Below are 19,435 nucleotides of genomic sequence, written 5' to 3'. Positions count from 1 at the left end.
TGGAAAAAAAAAGTATTATTATTTTTTATTTGCTGTTTAACACTTTATTGTGAACTCAGAAGAAGACTCATCTACTGCTCGTGTTTGTTTAAACATGAACCCGCACTAATAACAAGATACCTCTACCTCGTGTCTGTCTTTTAAAAGACACGTGCTTATCCAAGTGTAAGCAATCTGTTGTCCCCGTGTGAGCACAAATGGATCTGTAAGGAGCCGAAAGATGTCATTCTCACTACACCTGTACTGCCGCCTCCTGGACGGACGCGACTCCTTTGCAGCGACTGTACTATAAGTGAACGGACAGCTTATGAGCCCCACAAAGCGAGAGAACCACACACAAGGAGCGGGATGGCGAGGATATTAGTGCTGCACCTTCGCGTCCTTCTCGTGGGTCTGTTATTAACAGGCTCCTTGACTGTCCAGGCAAACAGAGGGGCGACATCGCCTGACGAGGAAAGGGACAGGGAGAGCGACACGGAGACGCCATGTGAGGTGAAAACCGTCACCGTTTCAACCCTGCCCGTACTCCGGGAGAACGAATTCAGCTTCACCGGCGGAGCCTCGGGGAACGTGGTCGGAGGAGGGGGTGCTGTTGAAGCAGGTGGTGTTGGTGGAGGAGGAACTGGAGGAGGAACTGGAGGAGGAGGAGCAGGAGGAGGGGGGGAATCCAGACTTCTATTATTCGTTAGAACAGACCTACCTGGGCGAATTTCCGTAATGGATGATCTTGACAACACGGCTCTTCCCTACTTCACACTCGGTAAGAACACTGTTGTAGTTCTGTGTTTGCCCTCCATGGCGATAACCGGTCTGTTTGGCTGCACGTTTGTGCGCATAGGCTGTGCACACAGCTATATTTCCAAAAGACACAAATAAAAACAAATCACGCGCTTATACACATTTTGTCCCCGGCGTTAAATCACCTGCTCTACTCTGTTTGAATTTTGTGGTGTGTTTCCCCCCCCCCTAAAAAAATCCCCACCAGTCCAGGTATGAAGAATACGCTTTTCGCTTTCCCTACTCAACTTAAAAACTACGGTATGTAAACGCAAGCCGTGCCACTCGATTTTAAGTGGCACTCTCAAGTTATTCTGCCATCCCTCATTCTTGTTCCGTCCTTCTTTCTGTCTGACTTTCCTATTTCATGGTAAAACATAATTTTAAATTTCATGCATACTCTAAGTATGCTTTCCCAATCAAGGAATGCAATTTGGCCCTGCAAATATGCATGAAATTGGTATTCTCACTTGAGCTCATAACACACATGCTTTGCAAGACGGTATAACTTTAACTGGATAAAGCACTAGCCTAGAGTTTGTGTCGTTGTCTACATTTAGTCATTGCAGATTTTAGGGGATCCAAAACATCCCACTTTTTCACACATCCGTGGTTTCTGACAGGTCATCTGATTCTCAGTGAAAGCCTGTGATTTAAAAGTGGTCTTGAGAACAGCATTGCTGATTGGATAATCATAGGGAACATAATAGCAGGGAAGTACACCAGTCTTACACCAGTCACAAAAAAAAACACAACAACAACAACAACTTTGTAACAGGAGCAGAATGAGTATAAAAGGAGCATTACTCATTGTTCATTTTAAGTCTTACAAATCATGTGAGCGATTCATGTTCTCTTGATTTACCCTTTGCGGTGTAAGTGTGACTGTGTAACAGGATGTAGAGAAAGTATGGAACAGGGATGTTTGTTAAAAGCTTTTAGCCAAACAAAATGAAGTGAAAGGAAGTAATTTCAGAATTATGTAATTTATTCAGTTTGCAATTTGTTCAGATGGCACAGTATCATGGAGAAGCAGGACGGATAGAAAAATGCAGGGCTTGGAGGAAGTCAGTGATGCGGGGACTGAGAATCCATGAGAACATCTCATTACTGCAGTTTTCAGACAGGAGTTTGCTATCCTCCTTTTTTTCCCTGTTTCCCTGGTCTCAGTTTCATTCTCTGTATGAAGAGTGTCGACTAAACTGGCTGTGTAAAGCAAAGGCGGGCAGGCAGGCTGAGGGCTGGAGCATTAAGCTAGTAAATCACTTTCTATTCTCATTAAGGACAGCCGTTGACTGGTGAGAAAGGCCTCTCTGTCCTCCCAGTCAGCCAGCTAGCAAATTTGCTGCTTCACCCTTTCAGTGCATGAGTACATGCTGTGGAGCAAGAAAACGAGCTTTAATAGGTCCTCATGTGTAATACATATTGAAAGCATTACTCGAGTGCTTTGTGTTTTGAAAAAATTAGATTAAAAAGAAAAAGTGTGGAAAAAGGATTTTTTTTTTTAAATGAGACCATTGATTTTAACAAGGCTTTTAAAACAGGTCAACTGAGCATAGAGGCAGAAGTTAAATTAAAAACAATATGTTAAGAAAAGTGCTTTACTTAAAAGGTGTATTTGTCATAGCTGTGAGAGGTTTACAAATACACTTGTCATAACTGTTGCTAACTAAACAGTCATAGTTGTGAAATCTATACCGATAAAAAAAAAAAAAAAAAAAAAAAAAATATATATATATATATATATATATATATATATAATATTTTCTTTTGCTTACAGACCAATCGGATGGTTCAGTCTGGCCTTGTGTTTGTCTTTAATTAGTCAAACCTTTCAGTCTGGCATTCATGATGTGTCATGATAAGCTGCTAGGTGGGTAGGAAAGTACACATGCCAGCAATGTAGAACCACCTTTATATTTGTTAAACCTTGTAATTGTCAGAACTGGGTTAAATGCTGATGCTAGATGTCACCTGTGATTTCCCTGTGTCCAGTTTATACCCTATATTGCTTGTTGGTCCACTCAACAGCTCTTTCTTCTTGACAAATGCATTATTGGCTGTTGAGTTTGTGAAATGTTGTTATAGAATTCATAAAATACACTAAATTGTTAACGTCTTGATGCATCCTCAAGACATTAAAAATCATTCCTTTGGGGAAGTAAATCCCCAAAGGAATGTAATCATCGTCCAGATGAACAGAATCAACTTTTGGGGATTAAATTGTTAAGTGAAAACAAAATGAGGTTTTATTATCAGAAGTGCATTTATTTCATGCCTCGCTGTTTCATCTCACATATTGAATTGTGATTTTCTTATGCTAGAGGAAGGGTGGGGGAACTCCAGGTCTCGAGGGCCGGTGTCCTGCAGGTTTTAGACGTGTCCTTGATCCAACACAGCTGATTCAAATGGCTAAATTACACCCTCAACATGTCCTGAAGTTCTCCAGAGGCCTGGTAATGAACTAATCATTTGATTCAGGTGTGTTGACCCAGGGTGAGATCTAAAACCTGCAGGACACCGGCCCTTGAGGCCTGGAGTTCGCCACCCCTGTGCTAGAGGAAGCTAGAAAAGTTGAATTCTCACCACATATGCCATTTATTGTTACGAAGCAATTTATTACCACACTACATCACATTGCCTTACAGGTGTATGTCTTATCATTTTTTTATATATTCGCCTTTTACATACCCACCAGCTATTATACAGAACTAGACAGACTGCAGAGTGTTTCGGATTCATGTACTCACCCAGCAACACTCTCTTATAGCATCGCTCTTTCAATATTGTTCTAAAAGTCTTAGGAAACGCTAGCAACACCTCTCGGTGTAAAAGTCAAAGCGGTAAAAGTCTAACACCACAGCAAACACATCCTTCTGTGAAACCAGCACTTGTTATTTATCTTCTTCACATGATTAAGAACAGTGTGATATCTATGATTTTTTTTTAAATGCCTTCTTTTATGTTGTTGTTGATTTGATGTGGAGATAAGAGAGGCTGTGCTCCAGTTTAAAAGAAAAAAAAACAAGCCCATATGTCTTGGTACAAGCAGTCAGAGATGACGGAGCAAACATGACTAATTGCAACCAGTACAAACCGGTGTGAAATTGTGTGAAAATGGTATACACTTCCTGAACCCTAAATAGGTGTGGTCAAAAGTGTTGTGAGAGTGGATGAAAGTGTATTGGCTTGTGTTAAAAAAAAAACAAAACATGTAATTGACGAAGATAATAGTGCTTGCTAATAATTATTAGGACTTAGTTTGCAAAGAAAAAAGCTTAGTTGGAAAGAACTGTGAAGAATCTGTGCTCAAGTTCACTTCTCACATTGAAAGTATAAACTCATAATCTCCTGCTGGTATCCTACGGGTGTAGGGTGGTGTTAAAACCCACGTGACACCCATATGGGAAATGACTCTTAAATGAGCTATCTCATTTCTGAACTGTCTCTGAAGCAGTTTATTACCACCCATAGTAACAATATAATGCGATGAAAATCACCCCCTATTCATTCACATCCTGCTCTTCATATAATGGACAGTCAATATTTCAATCAATAGTGAGCAGTAAACTCAGTAAGAATTTTTTTTTAGAACATTATAGTAGTATAGTGGATATTGTCAGAAAACAAGCCGTGCAGTGCATTTTAAATAGGGGTGGAATTTCACACACAGCTCATGTCTCCGTTCCATGACATTAGCCATTTGTGACTAAACCAAACAAATCTGTGATGAAAAACATCTGTGCTGAATTTCTTGTTGCTCGTGTGAAATGGCCTTGTTGTTTGAATTCAGGGGCTAGAGACACATAATGTTAGCCTAACTGGTTAGGATACTACTAGTAAACTAGTCTACCATTGTGCTTTCCACTTTCTCACAACAGCTGAATTTCTGTCGCGCTGGAGTATAACCTGTTAGCAAAATATCACCCGATCCACAACGAGCAGTCTTGTCTGTTTCGTGGATAATGTCAGATTTCTGATAGTTTTGTCAAACCAACGTCAGAGGTTATAGGTAAGGAAGGAAAAGGACAGCAAGATTCTTCTCCACCGTGGCTGCACAGCTTTGATTTATTACCACAAGTGTCTCAGAGAACAGATGAGCAGAAAGGGCAGCGTGGAAGAAGTGCAAGCCTGCTTCTCCTTCACTTTCCTTTTTTTCCCTTAGTCATTTTCATATATATTAGGAAACACATGCTTTCATTTCCAAATGCTTTGACTTTGTGATTTACCAGAGCACCACCATTTTACTTAAAATATGGGATCTTAATCCCAGTTTTTAATTTAGTTTTTGAATGCCATGTACTGAACTATCTCACTAATTCATGAAATTGTGTGACATTGTGCTTGCACGTTCAAGGGAAATAATTCCAGGCTGCTACGCTTTGTCACACGAGATGATCTTCCTTTTTTATTTTACTTGATGTTGTGGGATAGAGAGGAAATCAATACCGCTTGCAACACGGCTGACTCTGTAAACACCTGAAGAGTTAACCTTTTTGAAAAGCTTCGGGCACCTAATGCAAGATTGAAAACGTTTAAATGTCTTCCTGTTCTTTATCATCTGTCCATCATCTTAAACTACAGTACTGTGCCAAACTCATTTTTTGACAGGAATATAGGAAGTAAGTGTAGCAGTTTGTTGAATCACCACAGTATTATTAAAGTATGTACAGCAAAAGCAGAGTTTATATAAAAATAAATATTTAGCATGATTTTATTCTTCAACATAGATGGAGCCCTCCTAGGTAAGCTTTCTTGTAATTTCTTTAAGTAGTTTACAAGAATAGTTCTCCAAGACTCTTGAAAGATATTCAAAGATCTTTTTTAGATGGTGGCTGACTTTTATTCAGTTTTCTGTCAGAATGATCCAATGCTACTTCAATAATGTTGATGTCTGGGGCTCTGGGAGGCCAGTCCATGACTAATGGTGTTCCATTGTCTGTTTTTTTTTTATCCAGCTACGCTTTTACTGCATTGGCTGTGTGTTTGGAATCATTGCTATGCTGAAAAATGAAGCCATAGCCAATCTGGTGCTTTCCAGATTGTATGGCAATATAATGCACTGCAAATGGATGGTATTGCAAATCTGATGCTGCTTTTTTTTTTTTTTTGATCCACAGTGTTTTACAGATGGCTGTAGGCGCTCACTCTTTTACTTCTCTCCTGACTTCCTCCGTACATGGAGGACAATTTGAATGAAAACCTTTACATTTGGACCTGTTGCCACTGATTCAGTTCTTGTGTAATTTATCATACCTCAGCCTTTCCTCTCAGCCATTTCCCTTCCTCGAGAATGGATTCATGACAGCCACTTTTCCACTGAGAACATTTCTGCAAACAGTAGATTTGTCAACTAAAGGTTGCCTCTGAGGTCTAGTTTCAGGTCATTGCTGGATTAAGAGCATGGCTGTTCATCGGCTATGGATAGTTTTCCCGGTTTACCTCTCCGGTGCAAAAGTACCATTTTATGCATCTCAGACTGTGTTACCTATGAAAATGAAAGAAAAAAGCAGCCAATGGAAAAAAGTAAAAAACCCTTTAAAAGCATTTCAGAAAGCCTGGAGAACTATTGTTCAAGATCTTAACCCTTTTTTCCCACCCCAATATTTTTTTTTCTTTTTTTGCCAACCAGCCTTTCCCTATCTCTATAAACAGAGTCATAGCTAACCCCGATCGCTTACACATGGGAGAGACAAAGATTCAGTGGTCGAGTGGGGAAAAAAAAAGTGTTTTCCCCGTGGCATAGAACATGTACATGCTGCACCACAACTCAATATTATGTCAGGACTCCAGCTTAGCACTGCAGCAGAAGCAATGAAAAGGGGGAAGGGTCAACAGTAGAGATGGGAGTTATTATATGGTGTAGAGTTGACATAGATGTATGAGTTTTTGTAAGGACTCTTTTTAATGTTGCATTGCACTTACGTTTGCTTCGGTTTAGATCTAGTGCATTGTGGAAAATTGAAAAGATGCCAATTGATATGCCACGAGTGTAATCCAGTCATACAAACACAACCCATGGTGGATATTGTGAAGGCCAGCAAATTATACGTGTCATCATGTTGCCTGTGATAATAGGCCTCTATAGGAGGCTGTCTTTTTAAGATGAATGCTCAACTCATGCAATCTAATGTATGACGCCCCACCACAGTATTTTCCCTCCTGTCTTTTTTCCATATACAGCAAAATGACAGGATTGCAGAATTGCATAAAAGAAGGCTTAAACTTGGCACTGATCATCAAACCATTCAAACCGGCTTGCTTCTCAACAATTTTTCTGCTATTAATCAGAAGCTATCTTGGGCTGGTAAATGTATAGTATCACTTGACAGGCACTCTGTTATTATTTGCAAATTGTATTTTTCATGTTTTAAAAACAGAAAAAAAACCCACAGAAGGCCTTGCTTCTCTCTCTCTCTCTCTTTGATTGGTCAGCTACTTTTTTGCTCTTGAATGTCACAAAGCAATTACAATTATTGCACCACTGCCATTTTATACCGAGCGTTAAACATAGTCATAGCTTTGAATGTTGTATATATGTATGTACGTATATATCTATCTTGCTTATTCTCGGTCTCTCTCACTCTCTCTCTCTCTTCCTAAATGACAGACTCAGTAAGTGGAGAACCATGCTCATTTAGTTTAATGGTGAGAGACCTTAGGGATGTCACAGGAAGGATGAATGAACTGTGGTCAGTGACCCTTGATTGTTATTGTCCTCCACAGTAACTGTATTTTGTATTGCATTGTTTTACCACCAGTCTCCAGTCTTGCCTTGCAGCACTGGTGGACAGCTTTGATCTCCAGATAATTATTTGATCATTACCATTGCTGAAAGGCGCGCTGTAGTTATCTTTGATGAAATGAACAAAGAACTTGTATGTAAATACCCCTAATGAATGCACAATCTTTATTTACTCCCGCTTTCTCTTTCTTTGATATGTGCACAGCAACAACAGACACAATTGTTAATGTGCTTCTCCTATTTTCAGACTTCAGAAAATGCTTGTCAGTTGACCATATGGATGTTTAAAGTCAGTTAGTACTTTCTGGTTGAGTAACTGTTATGGGACATAAAAATGCATAGTTCATAACAAAGCATTTAACGTTTACCAGTACACAGACACATGGTATGAAAACTCTTTGTTTTAATACACGGAAAGAGCTCTTTTATATAAAGAGTTGCTGGAGTTAAGTGGACTGTTATAGGTGAATTTACTAGTTGTAATTTACTTAAATGCCAAATATGTATACTACTCTGACTGACCTGATAACCATTTCTACAATTACCATTTTACTCAGATCACCAAAACAAGGTTTCAAAGCTTCAGCGGTAATCCCACTGACTCACCTGTTATGGATCTTTTTATCTAAATTGTATCCAGCACCCTGCATTTATCTAGAATTTACAATGAAAAAATCAAAAGCAACCCGAACCTCTTCAGCAGTAAGAGTTTGATTGCTACCTGCTGTCTATTTGATTAATTTCCACTAACATAATGCTTCAGTCTGCCTTTTTCTACTTGATTTTATAGCTTCCATTGTAAGTTTGAGTTCAGCCCCTGAGTTGTTTCATGTGGCTGTACCTCCCCCTTTAATTCCACAACTGCTTATCTTGATATGTAAAGCTGTACTAGAATCAAAGGATAGGCTGGATGGTGTAGCTAACAAGAGAGCATGCCGCAAGCTGATTCCCAAAAGATTCATAAACTTGCTACTTGTATACTGTAGAGAGGCTTTTTAGTCTGTGCACTGAATGCTTAATGTGACACTGATTTATAAAAGCAATTCCATTTAGTTGCTCTTTTTGCTCCTTGGGCTCCTCTGGTGTATCCCTACCACATAATAGAAGCCCCCCTGTGACAAAAACTGTAATGCATTTGCTCTCTTAGTAAAATATTTTTTTAATGCAAGCCAGACATTTGGGGCACAGGGACTATGGGATAAATCCATCAACTTACACACAGTAGCTTTAAAACCAAGCTTGATATATAGACATGTTGAATATTTCAAGTTTCCTGGCTGCGTTTCTTTAAGTTATTTGAATTTCACAACTATTACCGAATGTGGTCAAATAGAAACTCAATTTCTGGCTTTCCATTATGTGATTATTAGTTTTCTTTAACTTCATGTTGAGTCCATCAATCTGAGTGGATAATTTTTACTGCTATCAGCATGTGATAGTTTTTTTTCTCTCCAGGTATTTCAGTATTAAAGTTGGGCAGATCGATACTGATGTGTACCACCATGACGTTTAATTTTGTGAATTGATCCCCACATAAAAAAATATCAATACAAAATATTTTCTCTGACTCAGAATTGCGTTATTTAATGAAAGTAAATTGGTATTTGGGGCTTAAACTCTAAACAAAAGAAGTGCAACAGAGATGGGGGAATTATAATGTTTTTTCCTGAGTTTTCTCATTGACACAAACACATTCAGAAATAGACAAACAGGCAGAAAAGCAATAAGTGCCTGAATGTTGCTGCCAGCTCAAGTGATCGTGACAGGCATAGCTGGACTGGCCATTGGGCATACCGGGCATTTGCCCAGTATGCCCGATGGGGATTTTTTGTTTTTATGGGCCGATGTTTTTTTGTTTGTTTGTTTGTTTGTTTGGGGGTTTTTTTGTAAACAATGAAAGGTGGTGGATTGGCCAACTGGTCATGATCGACTCTGGGCTGGACAAATTACAGCCGATGAGGGCAAACTTTAAAGTTCTGTATTGAGGTAAAAAAGAAACGTGATTTGTCCCATACTTCAGCTAGAATGAAAAAAGACAAAAACCTGGAGATATTCTGTGTCTTTACGTTGCGCTGTTGCCTCTTGTTCTCTCATTCTCCCATCTCTCTCGTTTGTTTATCGCCCACTTTACGCCAGAAAGAGGAAACCAGCGAAGATCGCGCTAAACAACAGCAGCATGTTTAAGCTTGATAAGCTATTGTTAGAATTGATTTGATATTACTTTCTAGTATCAGCTGATGTTTGCTGGAGCCACAGCCATAAAAGCTGCTGGTCATAATATCGGGTTGGATATGTGGTGAGAGAGAAACATGAAGATGAAACCATGAGATGTCCTTGCTGAATCATCAGAGCTGAACAGGTGATGGAGAAACACGTTTACCTTTTAGGTGACATGAATGAGGTGAAGGGAAGTTATGAACTGTTTCTGAGAGACAAATAACACCAGGATCCTTTTCTATGTAGCTGACAGCTGGTAACTGTGCAGGGGCGGGTCTAGCAAAGTTTTGCCAGGGGGCCAGGTAGGGCATTAACAGGGAAAGGGGGGCACAAAGAAATACCTTTCTTATTCTCATTTAAAATGTCTAGTTTTTAATAAATAATTATCTGAATTAAGTTTTCATCTGATGTACAATGTATAGAAATCTATTACTGTATGTAGTAAATATTAAGACTAATATATACCCTAGTAAGCTAACGTACTTTTTCCTTTGGGAAGGTACTATCTGTGCAGTCTGCAATTCTGTTGATGAAAGATGCTGAATCTATTTAATTATTTTAGAAAAATAATTGGTTTCTGTGCATTTGTTTTACACGTGCATTAAATTAAAGTCTATTACATCGATTAAGCATCATAAGGTGGAGGGTGGGGGGTGATTCCCTATTTTTTTTTTTTTTTTTTTTGCTGGGAGTTGGCAACCCTATTATATTTCCACTAAATACTGTTTAGAATGCCAGAATAGGGAGGTGGCGTAGGTTTAAGTTTATTAGATTGATACATATATACCAACAAGACAGTGTACATCACTGTCACAACAGAGTTTGTTTTCATTCAAAGGCTTTATGCCTTTTTGTATACCTGGTGGGTCTCTTGTCAAAATGCCCAGGCTGATTTTTTGCCCCAGTCCAGCCCTGGTGACAGGTGTTGGGTTATATGCTTCCATTCACCACATCGGCATTTTAATCAAGTCAAATGTTTAGATTTAACAGTCCTTAAAGAGCATCCTTGTAAAGATAAAACCTAAACACTTTAATTCGAAGAACATCTTGTTCTTGTCTATTTTTTAAGAATATAGAGATTTTTGTTGCATTATAAAATAAGTTCTGCTGAACACATCGTAAAAACATGCTAAAAATGGATAAAACATCTGCACACCAAATGACACCAGAGAAACAACCTAAGAGTAGAGAGCAATAATGAGCATTGTCTTCCCCTTACGGGGAAATGTATTCATATTTCAATTATGTGTTTGGAAGCAATAGCCTGGAAATGCACAGTTTATCCTCATGTTAGAGCTCAAGAGCTGGTGGAATTTCCTTTGCCATTTGTGTTTTTCTAATTATGTTCAAGTTTTAACTTATCTTCAAAAAGTTTGGAATGGGAATGTTGCCTGCCTGATAATAAGCCAGTATGTGGTCGCTGTGTAACATGCTAGTGAAGGAGCTTCTGACTTACGGAATACCTGCTTATAACTACAATCTTCTGTAAAGCTACTGTGAAATTTTGTTGCTAGTGTGCAAAGCAGAAAAAAAGCATTTGATCACCAGTGCTTGCGACTGAAGTATCCTCTCTCTTTAGCATTGTTTACATGCCAGTGTGGCAACAAAGCCCACTTAAGTCTGTCTTGATTAAAATGACAAGTGTGAAATAGAAAGCAGAAAACTGCCAAAAACAGTGCATGAAGTGATCTGGGTTTGGTGATTGTTTACCCATACTGTTTTATTAGGGTTTGGTGGTGAACATTTTCTGCTTTCAAAGTTCTTTATGTGTAATATTTATTTGATGGCTGTTGCAGTCTCCAAAATAATGTAGTAACAGTTTAAGATGGCGTGAGAGTCTGCATCAAACCATCCAGAAAACTTATGTTTTCCCCAGAACCGAGCTCACTGGGACACCACCATTTCTGGCTTCAAAAAGACTGAAAAGCATCTAAACATTCTCCTACTTGTTGACAGGTTAGTGGGAGAAAGCCCACTTTCTTTTTGAGCTCTGATTGTTCTTTCTCCTACTTGTTCCTCCTGCCTTCATGCACAGTGTTGTTCACCAAACCTTGTTTTGTTATACTCTGTTTTATTTTTTCTCATCCTAACAGACAAATTATACAGTCCACATTTCAGTTGTCAAAAGATTCAGCATTTTCAAGATCTCTGAAAATAGATTATGTCTATTTTTTCCCTTTATCTTAAAACTGCACAGTATATGTTTTAGTATCGATTGTATAGTATATAAGAGTTCATTATCATATCATATTGGAGATGCGCTTATATAGTCTTGACTAACCTAGTTAATAGAATTATCTGAATAGGGTTTTTGTTTTGCAAGCATGACAAGCAGTGTGTGTTTCAAAGAGGAAGACGGGAGTCATTGTTCATATAAGCTGGTCACAATGATGTTTAAGACCCATAAAATTTGATTCCCTCCAGAATTGGTGCTGCACCTTGGAAATGTGCCAGTTCTGCACTGCTCGCTACCTCATGGTTCCTACAAAAGATTTTAAACCTTTTATCCATGCTGGTATGTTTGTACCTATTTGCATTCCCTTCAAGTTGTACAATCTTTTAGATTTTCTTTCAGATAAAGCACATGCTCCATTAATCTCCCCTCAGCTGATGAGTTCCCTCCCACAGTTTTTTTTAATGCTCCATCATGCACATCTCTCAGAGTTCCTGGTGGAACTGGCTTTATCTGCACAGAGATACATGTTCTAACTCTCTTCTTTTGTAGTTGTCTGGATGAATAATGTTGTTCCACTGACTTTTTCAGAAACAAAACAAAGATATCCATAGGTTGTACAAAGAAGATTTATTTAACAGAAAAGTATAATAATATCTGTCCTGCAACAATAACTACATTATCAACATATCATACAATATGAACGTTAGCTCAGTAATTTTAGTTTTCCTCAATATTTTCACATTATCTAACGTGATCCCAGAAGAAACACTGGGGTTTTCTACACCACTGTGAGACTCCGGCAAAGCTCCTAATTGTTTATTTATCAGTTTCAGCACTCTGAATTAAACGATATCTGGGCAAAGACTTGCATGCGGCAGTCATTGTTTACAGTCCATCTATGAGTACAGATCAATTAAAAACAAGATAAAAGAAAAGAAACCACAAACAACACAAAGGTAAATTGTCATCAGATGATAGCAGATGGGTTTGAGATTGCATTTTGTCCATTCCTTGAGGTCCCGACTTTATACCTGCGTGAAGCCAAAGCCTCCTCAAATTTAATTTGAGCAAACAGATTCCAGAAAGATTCAAGCCAGTACTGTTCTTTGCCTACAGATTATGCATATTCATATGCAGATATCCACTTATGAAAATCAGTACAGAACAGAGGAGTTTTCAGCATATCAATGCACTTCAGATAAGACTTGTGGGAATACGGGCATTTGGTCTAACACATTGTATGCTTATCCAGTGATAGCTCATTGGTATGTTATGGCTGTATCGCACTCGCCTCCATTTAGAGGCACAGCACACCGCATGCATTTTTTTTTCTGGTATTTTGTCTGCTTTGGATTAGCTCTGATCTAACAGCAATTACCCTTAGATGTGTAACACAGCAGAACATGCTCTCCTGAGGTCAATGGTAGGTCACGTGTCTTCAGAGTGGTTAAGTGCATCATCAAGGTGAACAATACACACACGCTGATCTGCAGCCATTAATTTGTCGTGTTTTGTGGTTGTTTATACATTAAATCCTTATATGCATTTAAGGGAACGTTCCTCATCATTTTTTTCCGAGTAGCTGTTTATTTATTTGCTAAAGCTGAGTTTATCTAATTTCAAAGCAGATGACTACACGAATAGCATTTGAATTTTAAAAAAAGTGTTGATAGTTTATATGCATGTAGAAAGATTCTCCTTCCGTCTGTTTAACAGTATAACACATTCAGAGGGAGCCTGAGGGAAAAAAAAATGTCATATGTCTGGTTGTAATGTTAATTTCACCTCTTTAAATAAATTAATCACACATTGTGGAAGGGAGAAAAATGGTGAGATCTGTAGCCAATTAGAGGAATTATGATGGCCGAATTCCAATAGGGAGGAGGATTCACATTCTATGCAGAGTTCTTCCTCCAGAGCCACTTGACATTTTTAGAAATGTATTTTTTTATGTTGCAGCTCTGCATGCTTTTTTTTTTTCTTTTTTTAATAAAGTGGTTCTCCAGCTTACTGTGATCACATAGATAAGCAGATATGCAGATACTGGTTATAAAGCACTTTTTGGACTTTCAACAGAAACTAATAGTCATAAATATAGACATTCTTAAAGATAACTCATGCTCATTCCCAGCTGTAATAAAGTTGGAACCTACTAATCACATCTGCAGTGCCCTTTTATAATTGGAATATAAAAAGCAAACAATAGTTCCCAATAGAAGCTACCAGGGTGCCGTAGACAAGAAGATATAATTAATTTGACAAGCAGTTTTAATGACACTACACTGCATGAAAAAAGTTATTTAGTATTTCCATTGTGTTTTGGTGTAGACTTTGAAGTTCCTGTGCTTTGGTGTTCCAGATTGCACATAAAAGGCCTAGCTGGTCAGAGTTTATTATGCATGAACCACTTGGGGTTTCCACTTAAGAGTCCTTTAACTAGGATTGTAAATTTTCCTACAATTATTAATTTTGTTTTGTTTGTTTTTTTCATAATACAGATGTTTTTTTATAACTGTGAATGCACTTTGAACCTTTATGTGTTCATGTTAGTTCGATGCTGTCAGTGCAGGTTAATTTCCTCAATCACATTACCTCTTCCACTTACACCAAACATCTATATTAAAAATTGAATCTGCAGTTATGTCTCCTCTAAAATATTTTGTTAGCTGGACGGGCCTGGGTGGATTTTCATCAGCTCAAACACAGCAGTATTGTAGGAATAATGTAAAACAGGAAAAATCCTGGAATGGAGTATAGGTAGCAACACCACAGAAAGTGAAACAGACTGCACACACACACGCACACACACTTGTTTTCATATCTTAGTGAGGACTTCTCATTGACGTAATGCTTTCCCTAGTCGCTTACCCTAACAATAAGCATCAGAAATGAATGCCTAATCCTAACCTTCAGCCTAAACCTAACCATAACCTAATTGTAATTCTGACACTAAAACCACATTTTGAGCCTCAAAAAATGCCTTAAAACTCGTGGGGACTGTTGGTCCCCACAAGTATAGTAGCATGCCAATTTTCTGTCCTAAAAAGACATCTAAACATGTACACACACGCACACACACACATATTTCTAGTGCACAAGTTCGTCAACGTCTGAATGCTTTCGTTTTTTGTATGAAAGATTGTTAGCTCTCTCTTACATGGGGTATTTGCTCATGTGTACTGTTGTTTTTGATGTCAGTTAATAAGTTAATTCTAAGTATCTGCTAGGATTTGCTGGGACAAACATTTTTTGCTTGATCACATCCTCCTGCACCTCTGGACCATTTTCAGTTCAGCTTTAAATTTTAGATGTCTTAGTGGAAGTGCCATCCTGGCCCCTTGCACTTGTAACTCTGCAAAACTGCTGGCTCTCCTACAGAGTTTCAAAACAGTGATCTTTCATCCCCTTCTGGAAGTCTTGAAGAAATGAATGTGTGGATGAAGTGGATGAGGCAAATCTGTTGAGTTGTTCAGATAGTGAGCAATGATTTTGTAACCAAAAACAAATCTGCTTTTTCAGTGGGCTCTATGCCAGCATATGATTTCACACTGACATGTACAGAATTTCAAGTTGTTTCCACTGAAAATCATACTGACAGTGTCTACCTCCACTTGTCCCTGTATGCAGGTTCTTTGAGAAGATGATGTTGAATCAGCTAAATTTATTTTAGTAATTTAATGGTTTGTTCCCCTAATCTGTTGATCATACCTTCTGTTTGAATAACATTTTACTTTATGAGTTATTGATCTGGGAAGTTTGAAACTGTGAATATTCTCCCAGTTGAACTGCAATTGCAGAGCATTTTATAGTGTAGGGAGAAAAAAAAAGTCTGTTATTGTTGGTTCCTGCACTACGGTCTCATGCAGAAATAATCTAAATAATAAAAGAATGAAAGTTTTCTCAGTATAGTGAAACATTGGCTCAATATACATATTTTTTCCTCTCTGGCTACTAATTGGCTATGTAATAATTAGACTGGTGAAGATTTTTTTTAGTATGTTGTACTTTGTCTATTTTTGTGTGTGTGTTGCAAATTATTTATCCTCTCAGGGATGACAAAGGTTTTTAGCAATAATATTTTGAACTATTAGATGTGCTTGGGTATGTCAATACCACCTCAATATAACCTATGTAGCAATTATGTATTATTTTATTATTTAATAATTAAATATATGGACATTTTCCAGATTTAGACAAGCCATCATAAATTCCTTTGTGTGGTGTGTATCTTCCACTCTTTAGTTCAACAGTGTGATCATTGTTCCGTAACATAACCGCAATCAGGACAAATGCACTATTAACTCTGTAATGAGACAGCTCAACAAACAGAATTAATGGGACCATTCAAAATGGCAATCTCCAGCTTTCAACACTTAGTTAGGCTTGTAAGTATGGATGTCAGAGTCAGGCCTTAGCTAAAGAGAAAGAGTGCCACTGTGGAGTTATATTTTTGACCCTACCTTTCAGACAGTGTTGTTATTTAATGCCTTTGACACTCAGTAAACTGTGTGGGTATGGCTTAAGGAAGAAAAAAAAGAGTACACATATTTTTCCACTTTAGTATAAAACTTACAGCATATTATATACAGTGGCTTGCAAAAGTATTCGGCCCCCTTGAACTTTTCCACATTTTGTCACATTACAGCCACAAACATGAATCAATTTTATTGGAATTCCACGTGAAAGACCAATACAAAGTGGTGTACACGTGAGAAGTGGAACGAAAAATTAAAATTATTTTTTACAAATAAATAACTGCAAAGTGGGGTGTGTGTAATTATTTAGCCCCCTGAGTCAAAACTTTGTAGAACCACCTTTTGCTGCAATTACAGCTGCCAGTCTTTTAGGGTATGTCTCTACCAGCTTTGCACATCTAGAGACTGAAATCCTTGCCCATTCTTCTTTGCCAAACAGCTCCAGCTCAGTCAGGTTAGATGGACAGCGTTTGTGAACAGCAGTTTTCAGATCTTGCCACAGATTCTCGATTGGATTTAGATCTGGACTTTGACTGGGCCATTCTAACACATGGATATGTTTTGTTTTAAACCGTTCCATTGTTGCCCTGGCTTTATGTTTAGGGCCGTTGTCCTGCTGGAAGGTAAACCTCCGCCCCAGTCTCAAGTCTTTTGCAGACTCCAAGAGGTTTTCTTCCAAGATTGCCCTGTATTTGGCTCCATCCATCTTCCCATCAACTCTGACCAGCTTCCCTGTTCCTGCTGAAGAGAAGCACCCCCAGAGCATGATGCTGCCACCACCATATTTGACAGTGGGGATGGTGTGTTCAGAGTGATGTGCAGTGTTAGTTTTCTGCCACACATAGCGTTTTGCATTTTGGCCAAAAAGTTCCATTTTGGTCTCATCTGACCAGAGCACCTTCTTCCACGTGTTTGCTGTGTCCCCCACATGGCTTGTGGCAAACTGCAAACGGGACTTATTGGTTTTCTTTTAACAATGGCTTTCTTCTTGCCACTCGTCCATAAAGGCCAACTTTGTGCAGTGCACAACTAATAGTTGTCTTATGGACAGATCCCCCACCTGAGCTGTAGATCTCTGCAGCTCGTCCAGAGTCACCATGGGCCTCTTGGCTGCATTTCTGATCAGCGCTCTCCTTGTTCGGTCTGTGAGTTTAGGTGGACGGACTTGTCTTGGTAGGTTTACAGTTGTGCCATACTCCTTCCATTTCTGAATGATTGCTTGAACAGTGCTCCGTGGGATGTCCAAGGCTTGGGAAATCTTTTTGTAGCCTAAGCCTGCTTTAAATTTCTCAATAACTTTGTCCCTGACCTGTCTGGTGTGTTCTTTGGACTTCATGGTGTTGTTGCTCCCAATATTCTCTTAGACAACCTCTGAGGCCGTCACAGAGCAGCTGTATTTGTACTGACATTAGATTACACACAGGTGCACTCTATTTAGTCATTAGCACTTCCAATAAAATTGATTCATGTTTGTGACTGTAATGTGATAAAATGTGGGAAAGTTCAAGGGGGCCGAATACTTTTGCAAGCCACTGTATGCTATACACCAGGTTGCATCTCATACTGTCCAGAAGCTCAGTGAAGCCCTGGTAGTCCAGATGTGGGAGGAGATCCCTGATGACATTACTCATCTTCTCATTAGGAACATGTCCACCATTCTCAGGCATGCACACAAGCATGTGGTACAAACTACTGAGCACCATTTTGAGTTGCTGCAATGACATTTTGGTACAATGGACAAGCTTACCACATGATTGTTTCAATTTGATTTTCTTGGTGTCTTTGAATCCATTCCTCAGTAGGCTGATAAGTTTCATTTTCATTAAATGATGTGGTATCCTTTCATTCTGAACATATTACCCAGATCAGTATATATATCAGACATGATTTTTTGTTTTTCTCATTGAGATACGATGTGTTTTCAAAATGTTCCCTTATTTTTTATTTCTTTACCGTTAGTATTTTTAAACACTTTTTAAAAAAAACTAATGATAAGTTATTGGATTGGACCAACAATTTGGTCACACCAGCTTTAATATAAAATCTATCAGCTATTGTTGAGTTAAAGTTATTTAATCCAATCTTCCAATTGGGGGGTGGTATTTGTGTGTCTTGGTGCAGCTGGCGGGTGGGGCCGAAGGGTAATTGTTTCCAGAGTTTTGAGTAGTTGAATGTTGTCAGAGCCAGATAACTCAACATTAATAAACTCTCTGACAACACAATGATGGATTTATTCCTTAGGTCTTTCACTATCCCATCCACTGATCTAATGGGATTTGCCAGGCTGACTATTATGATGAAGTAGGCAAATGATTGTCAGGATGTTGCTTCTCATCGGTCATATTAATTGCATTTATATGTCATTATTACAGTCTCCTAATGGATGATAGCTGCTTACAGGCGGGCACTCTTCTCCTTAACCTAATTAAGTTAGAGCCAGTGTTTTTGCTTTTTTCTTCCCTTCTCCATGCAAATTGCATCATAAGTGCTATGTTTTATGTTGTTTTTAGAGAAAGAAAAAAAATCTCCTTTGTCTACTTAATGTTATTTGTCAGTGGATTTGAACAGCCTTCTTAGTTTCCAACCTATTGATCCAGTGACAGTTAAGGGTTACATGGCTTAAGAAAGTCAACATCTAATATACAGGGATCAAAACAAACATATTTTTAGGGTATTGATTTTATTTCTACTGCAGTAATGTCTCCCAGAGAAAAGCAGAACAAGGAAGAAGAGTGCTTGCTTTTTACGCTTGTTAAGTCAGTTTTTGTTATGCTGAGGTATCAATTAGACACCATACATTTACATAATACATGTTATGAGCTGACGTGGCAAAAGTACACATATTTGGCATTTAAGTAGTACGAAGAAAAATATGATAATGATAAAAGCTGACACTCTCATTCTTTCCTCTTCCGGAGAAATATAGTTGTTATACCTTTAGTTAGAAGACACGTGTGTGTGACTAACTCCAAAGAAACAGTTTTTGTGTTTGGTGATATTAGATGAGCTGTTACATTTTAAAATTGAAAAAATTACAAACTTTTT

At 38.4% G+C, this 19,435-nt stretch overlaps 1 protein-coding gene across 1 annotated transcript in view; it reads left to right on the top strand.

Annotated features, from left to right (window-relative positions):
• The first annotated feature begins 220 nt into the window (after positions 1-220).
• astn2 (astrotactin 2) overlaps positions 221-19,435 on the top strand; it is a 278,673-nt gene continuing 259,458 nt past the window's right edge. Inside the window, exon 1 of the mRNA XM_006788981.2 lies at positions 221-760. Coding sequence (XP_006789044.1) covers positions 349-760 — 412 coding nt within the window. The 5' untranslated portion in view covers positions 221-348. The remainder of the gene's footprint in view (positions 761-19,435) is intronic.

The sequence above is a fragment of the Neolamprologus brichardi genome, chromosome 7, assembly GCF_056152115.1.
Source record: "Neolamprologus brichardi isolate AB-2024 chromosome 7, ASM5615211v1, whole genome shotgun sequence".
Classification (NCBI taxonomy): Eukaryota; Metazoa; Chordata; class Actinopteri; order Cichliformes; family Cichlidae; genus Neolamprologus; species Neolamprologus brichardi.
Note: the sequence above shows the minus strand (reverse complement) of the source record. Positions and strands in the feature narration are given on the sequence as shown.